This window comes from Montipora foliosa, chromosome 12 (assembly GCF_036669935.1).
Source record: "Montipora foliosa isolate CH-2021 chromosome 12, ASM3666993v2, whole genome shotgun sequence".
In the NCBI taxonomy this organism is placed as follows: domain Eukaryota; kingdom Metazoa; phylum Cnidaria; class Anthozoa; order Scleractinia; family Acroporidae; genus Montipora; species Montipora foliosa.
The window spans coordinates 25153928-25161519 of NC_090880.1; the positions used below are offsets into that span (position 1 = coordinate 25153928).

At 36.2% G+C, this 7592-nt stretch overlaps 1 protein-coding gene across 2 annotated transcripts in view; it reads right to left on the minus strand.

The window, feature by feature from the left end:
- The window catches only part of LOC137978479 (anaphase-promoting complex subunit 1-like), an 80550-nt gene extending 73968 nt beyond the window's left edge, over positions 1-6582 (minus strand). The window contains exons 1-5 of one of the 2 annotated variants that reach the window (XM_068825427.1): positions 6167-6582; positions 5104-5157; positions 4796-4958; positions 3163-3257; positions 730-809 (exon numbers count right to left, since the gene is read on the minus strand). In XM_068825427.1, the coding sequence (XP_068681528.1) occupies positions 730-809; positions 3163-3257; positions 4796-4958; positions 5104-5157; positions 6167-6304 (530 nt within the window). In that variant the 5' untranslated portion in view covers positions 6305-6582. Of the gene's footprint in view, positions 1-729; positions 810-3162; positions 3258-4795; positions 4959-5103; positions 5161-6166 lie in introns of both variants that reach the window. The other variant, XM_068825426.1, reaches the window with a different exon arrangement.
- Between the last annotated feature and the right edge of the window lie 1010 nt (positions 6583-7592).

Here is a 7592-nt window from a genome sequence, read left to right on the forward strand (position 1 = left end):
AGATCACTGTCATACAAATAGGAATTTTAAGCAAGCACGACAACGATAGCTAGGAGAATGTTGTCTAAAAAGATTATTTGCCATTACTGTAGTAATAATTTTGCGATTACTCCAAGTCGCTAAGCTAGCTTGGAATGTGTGAGTACACGTTCCAAGAATAAAATTGGTGAGAACGGTGTGGATATTTAGAAGGAAAATTGAAAATTAATCATCAGGTGTTTTTGTCCTCCACATGACATCAAATTTGATAGTTTCATGTCATTGTCAACTATTGTTGTCAAAATGAGAAATGTGAAGAAATGTACTGTGTATCAAAATGTAAAACGCACCTGCAGAGCATGCAAAACTATTGTTTTTTGCTAAATCAAACCTATTGTTATGTGGCGTTCTCATAGCTGTCTGCTCTGCATAGATCCCCTAACAAGCCACTGTTCCTCATTAATGAACCTTATGTCATAAATTACTATTTGTTTCATCTTCCCATTGGGAATCATGTGACAATAAAGAAACCTGTAGGGACTCTCTAAAGGCTAAGGTAAAAAAACTCGAAACAAAACTTAAGTCATATGCTCTCCAAGCTTCTGACTTGCATGTAGTATTGCACAGTTTAACTCTATGCATTATTATAAATGCACGTACTGAAGAATGAAAAGTAGTTACATCATTTGACAGCAAGGCTAAAAAAATTAAGGATTTACAAAAGGCTTTTTTTCCCCAGAAAATTCCTACTTTTTGTGCCCTGTAATTTCCCCTTGTGTTGTTGTTCTCTCAAGTAACAAGCCTTCTGGCAAGGAAATCACCTGTGATACCTAAAAATAAACACACAGTAACCATCATAATTTATTTTTAATATACATTAATTTTTAAATCCATTGACTGCTGGGAGTGAAACTTGACAGATTTTCCTCTGTCTAACAGCAGACAATTTTACTCGTCAACTGGGGCATCAAAGGGCACCTGAGAGGTCCATGGATTACTTCGAAAATTTCATTAGGAATTAATTCTCACATGCACATTACACCATACAAAATTATGCTTTACTGCGTTTTTCAGAATTCTGCAGAATTCATCTTCAAGCGCCAACGGCCAAACTGAGTTTTACCTTCCATCAATCAAACTTTCAACGCCAACCACAGATGACAAAATCAATACATCACTAACCCATCCACCAATCAGCATCTTTGGTTTCCATGGTACATTCGTATATTCAAACTCGACGTCGATGCAAAGCAATGGAATCTTCGCGAATCTTTTTACTGAAGAATTTCTAAAAACATATCATAACGGTATTTAAGCTCTGAACTGAACAAAAACTCTAATTTACTTTCCGGAGGCGGAGTCGATCTTCCCAGCTATGTTCGGATATTTGATTGATGGGAGCCGAAACGTGATTTGCTACTTGGCACTTGAAGGTAAGATTCCACAAAATTATGAAAATAAGTAAGTAAGAAATCACCCACCTCACTTATTTCAAACTTTGAGACAGATTGGAACGGTGGTAAATAATACCAATTATTATCCAACTGTATTTAGTTATTGTACAAAGAACGCACGAAACGAGTACAAGTATTCCACGATATTGTACAGTTAGTTATTTGTAAACTTGGTTATTGTACAGTAGAGAACTGGAAAATTTAGTGCAAAAAAGTTGGTATGTAGTATCGCTGAGTATTTGTACTCCTTGTTTGTATTTTGACTCGCCTAAATACAGCACAACTCACAAAAATACTCAGCGATACTACACACCAAAACAACTATTACGATATATTTATTATTTACTTTCTGTGAACAAAGCAACCTGTGAGGAGATGGTATTCAAACTAATAATAATAATAATAATAATAATAATAATAATGATGATGATGATGATGATGATGATCTTTGTTTAACACAGTGTCAACTGTATTTAGCACCCGGGGACGAATTGCGGACACCGCTGTACAGAAATCAAATCAAATCAAATCGTAGGAGAGGGGAAAACCATAGTTATTAACCACAGAAAGATCTTTCTGAGCAGAGCAGAGAACCAACAAACTCAACCCACATGTGACGCCAAGTCTGGGAATCAAACCTGGGCCAAATGACTGGGAGGTGAGTGCTATCACCACTGCACCAACCCTGCTCTCATTGAAAAGCCCTTGCCTACAACTATAATGTATTCCAGTTAAATTTTCAACTTCCCTAAATCCTCAAGTACATGTACAAATAACTTTAAACAGTGAAGATAACCCTATAAAACCTACAAGACTAACCAGGGCTTAAAATTAACAAAAAATCCAGTAGCAATTTTGCAACAAGATACGAAAATTTAGTCACAATTTCGCGCATTGTGCTGTCAGTGGTTTAGCAAAACAAAATATGAGCTTGCAATACTTGTGTGTTAAGAAACTGAAATTGGTGAATGATCGAAGAAATGGAGTAATTTTTGTGCATGTAAAAGCCTGGCCAAACGCTTGCAACATTTCAATGCAACATCTTGCAACATTGTTGGGCACATGTTACATACATTTGGCCACCCTGTTGTGAAAATGTTAGATGATGTTGAATGAAATTTGAAAACGGTCAAATGTTTCGTGCAACATTTTGGACGTTGCATGATGTTGTAATTATTTGGCCAGGTTCACGCAACATGATTGCACTAGGGCATGTGTGCAAGGGGCCTGGAGCACATGAACATCTGCATGTTTCGTTCAAAATGTTGAAAATATTTTGTGCGTTTGGCCAGCCCATTCAACACATGTTGCAAGATGTTGCCTTGAAATGTTGCAAGTGTTTGGCCAGGCCTTTATCACAGCTATTAAAATTATGCTACAATTATGCTATCTTCAGATTGAAAGAAAATTCACTGGGAGAGACAAAATAATTTTACAATTTCGTTATTTATTTCAGCAAAAGTAGCAGCAAAGTGGTAACTGCTAACCCTTTTGTTTGGAAAGAGCAAACTAAAAGGTGAAAACAGTCGCACATTTGCAACTTCTCCAGACATTTTAGTCACAAAGGAAAAAAATTTAGTCGCAAATACATTACAGTAACTGTATTGGTCGCAATTTCTAGCCTTGCTAACTGTATTGTTGTAAATAGGTGGTTGGCATTACACAAGTCTTATAAGAATCTTAGAAACATTCATAAGTGACATGGTCATACTAAAACACTGTACTAAACTGGAAATGGCAGAGTTATTGTGAACAAGGCACCATCTTTAGTCAGCACGTCAATGCAGTCATTTTGAACCACACAAAGACTGTGCAATTCTTCACCTAAAAAGAATCATGACAAAACAAATCATTCACCTATTTTCTCTGGTATACAGGAAGACACATTATTATCATTATTATTATTATTATTATTATTGTTGTTGTTGTTGTCGTTAATTTTATTATTGATAATGTACCATTTACTCTGGCTGATAGGATTGCCGTGAACCATGTTAGGCGAGCCACAACAAATGGCCAAGGGATAACAGGTAATTTCTTCTTTTACATTTCTAATAGTCTCCTTAGTATTCTGGCCATTCCTAGCAAGACACTTTTTTGAATCAATACTACATTAACATTTATTATGTACAATTAAACTCAGTTTTGCTGGTCAACAGGACAAATTTCCTTAGAGCGGGTTACAGCTAGTAACCAAGGGTCACAAGATTCTAGCCATCTCTCAAATCTCAAGAACTCTTTGTAGCATCCTTGCAGTTCCTATTAGTGCAGTCTTCTGCACATGCCCTGATCTAACCCTTACACCAATATTCTGAAGTGACCTATTTAGAATTTAAGGGATTGCTCCCAAAGCTCCTACAACAACCGGTATCACCTCTGCTTTTCATATAGCCAACATTGTTATCTTACGCTTATAACACACTTGTGTTACATGTATCTCACGATTATTATTATTATTATTATTATTATTATTATTATTATTATTATTATTATTATTATTATTATTACTATTACTATTATTATCCTATCTGCTATAACTTTATGCCCATTTACAACACAATAGCCGAGCCCATTCCTTGGGCTCCTTACTATTATTATTATTATTATTATTATTATTATTATTATTATTATTATTACTACTACTACTACTACTATTACTATTACTATTACTATTACTGTAAAATACATGTAGCTAGTGCGGATATTTGAGATACACGGTCTATATGCTTTTATACTTGGGGCGTTTTATGGACACTGGTTTAGCCGTCATTAGTATAATTCGAATGTATGATTTTAATATCTCTGCATCATGGAATTCGTAATTTTATAGAATTTTGAATTTTTTATTATCAATCATTTCTATTTCTCTAATGTAAGTAAGTGAAATAAATAAAGTTGTTTTATTATTATTATTATTATTATTATTATTACTAGTATTATTATTATTATCATGAATAGTATTATTATTATTATTATTATTATTATTATGAATATTATTATTATTACTATTTCATGGACAACACCTTCTTGATCTGTTAGTGTAAAACTGTACCTCCGCGTTTTGTTTAAATAAAAGATGTAGAAGATTTAGCTATTACTATTATTATTATTATTACTATTATTACTATTATTATTATTATTATTATTATTATTATTATTATTGTTATTATTTTTGATTACACTGTTACAAGAGTTACAAGACAGTGACACTACAGTATCTCAGGGTATAATCTGCCACCCCCACCCCTATCCTGATACAAATGATCTGCAAAGCAATGCATTTTGACAGCAAAATGTGAAGTAAAATAAAAAAGACAATGAATTGTGGTGCTGATCATGTTGAATACTTTACGTGCACTGACCGGTTGTACCATGCTGCTCTCCAATGGAATTTCCATTTGGAAGATAAAATGAACACCACAAGCAATCTACCACAGGTGTTTTGGTAGTATAACACTTCTGGACTGTATTGGCATGCTGAGATTTGCCATAACTCCAGACAACTGTGTTGTTTTGCACGAACAACTAAAATATTCGGAGAGGACAATTTAATGTTTAAGGCCTTGAAATAATTTGCAAAAAAGCTGGGGATGATGGCATGGTTAAAAAATTTGATAAACAGGATGTGATGGAAAATTGAGGACAATATGAAAATTACTCATGATGGTACCTCTTCATAGCAATCTGGATTTTCTCTTAATGATCGCAACTTCCAATTGTAGTTCTGCTGAAAAAATAAATAAGTTACTGATATTGAAAATTATTGTATACACTAGACTCTGCCAGAAGACTCCCTTGACAAAGTGGTTTGTGTTAGGTTTGACCTGCCGGGGTTTTGATTAGCTCCTGTTGTGAAGTTACAGTAAAAAGTAATACAGCTGTAAGTTACAACCAAACAACATTTACAAAAATTAACAAAGATGTTACTCTGGCAGCATAAATCTAACAGGGACCACAAGACCTTTTACAGCAACAGCCTCCAAAACAAAGCGGTTTCAACCAGCCAAGAGTGACTTTTCTTTGTTTTGGATGTCACAGTGCGTAGCTTGCCATCCAGCAGGGCAGATTTTATACCATGTGACAGTTTCATGCAAAGGGCCCATTCTAATTAATTTATTACAAAAGTCTTGATAGCAGTAATGCAAAAGTTCCAGATTTTAAGACCCCGAAAGAGAATAGTAAAGTGCTTTTATGTCTGTGCTACAGATACAAGGGCAATAGAGTGTTTTCACTGTCCTGCAATAAAAAATAAAATCTGAAATCATTGAAAGAAAGAAGCCAAGAAAATGAAATGCTATAAAAGACGTACGTAAAAAAATCCTCCAATTCTCAGGTCTGTTTAGTGCATCATTTCAAAGTTATTTGTCGAAACATGTTAGTCAATTTCACAGCTTTGTATGGAGACACCATGTTGGTATTCCTCTGAGGGACACCTATATGGCAGCCTTGAATCAACAAAACATCTGGATCTCAGTTTGTGATAAAAGCCCTCTCTTTTTGCTGGTGAGCTGAACTAATTGAGCATAAATATGTTGAGCATAAACATGTCTAAGGTGCATATTAGCTCAACCTAAGGTACACTTGACGTATTTTCGCAAAATTGTACGGTCTTTTCTCACTGCATGACGGCTCACAAAGTAGCTCCAAGGAATGAATTGATTGCTTTGCAAACTACAACGTTCTGCCTAAATGAGATAAGTTTAAGCACATCTTTCCAGCACATTATTACGTACCAACTCGTTCACGTCTGGCAATGACTTCGAACTCGAATCATGTTGGCCTTGGTTTCCGTATGATCCCGCAAATGGATGCTGCAAGCAAAAAGCCTTACCAAATGGCTCAAATCTTTCCAGTTTCACAGATTTTTTCATCGCGATAGCATATTTATCACGATAAATATAGCTTTTTGTGGAAACCTACTGCACTCATGTCAACTTCCCCAAATTCATTTTCGGCGCCATTGGTTACCAGTCTCTCTCGTTGGTTTCTAACCTGCAGATGTGGGTACGTTTACACGGTATGGTAGGTGGTGTAAGACCTCGCTATTATGTCCCGAACGGGTCGACACGAAGTTCACCAGTGTAGTTTTCTGACCCTTGTTTCTGGAAAATGAAAACTCATGACAGCTCTCCAAGTTCTTGAATGATGTAGCCTATTCCAGGCTCTCAGATAGTGGAGGCGAGGGACCGAGAACGAGCGAAGTTTACTTCGGTCGTTCTCTTTCCCTCGCCTCCACTATCTGAGAGCTATCTGAGAGCCTGGAACAGGCTATGAATCTACAGTTACTTCTCTTCGTCTCCTCGACCCCTTTCCTCTCACCTTCCTGGTGCAGATTTCGCGTACCTTTTTCTTCGAACCAATCGATCCTTATGAAATGCAAGTTATTTCACTCCCAGTAAAATTGTCAGCCATGCTTTTTTTGTTTTTTTTTTGTTTGGTTTTTTTTTTTGGGGGGGGGGGGAGGGGGGTGCTGCCTCCGTAGCAAGCGCACCCGTGCCCTCCCGTTCGAACGAAGAACTTTTTTAAAAAAGTGCTGTTTGAAGGTTCTGTTCTCTCGAAATATTTGGGACCACCTTTGAAAGAAGTTTCAAGTGTGGATGGAAATCGGAATTTCGGAATTTACATTTTTTTTTTCATTTTTCCATTTTATTCCATTTTTTCTCATGATCAACAGCAGAGCAGCCAAGGCGATGTGACAGAACGGACTGCTCCTCCATTTACTCAGAAATGAGTGATTTTGCTTCGATTTATTTCTTTTCCATTTGAGTTATGTTGCTGGCTACTTTTAAAAATGTATCAGGTGTAAAATCCGACTGGTGGCTTTTAATATCACACTGAATGTTATAAGATTATTGCTTAAAACAAAATGACGTTCTCCTGTACATATCTCCCACCGCCCGGTTGCTAGGCCCACATAAATCAATTAACGCGCGAAACCGATAAACTATTTGCACACATTGCATCAGGGTAGCAGAAATTCACTGAATAGACTCGAACGAACGAGTGTAGCGTGTCCTCAAAAAGCATCCACTTCCAAGTCTGGAAAAAATAGCTATCGCTGCCGTTAAGGAAAGAAAAACATACCAACAAACGTAAGAAAAATTAAGCGCGTTATTCTCGGGTCTTGGTCGGTCCGCATTAAAGGTAAAAACTGTGCCC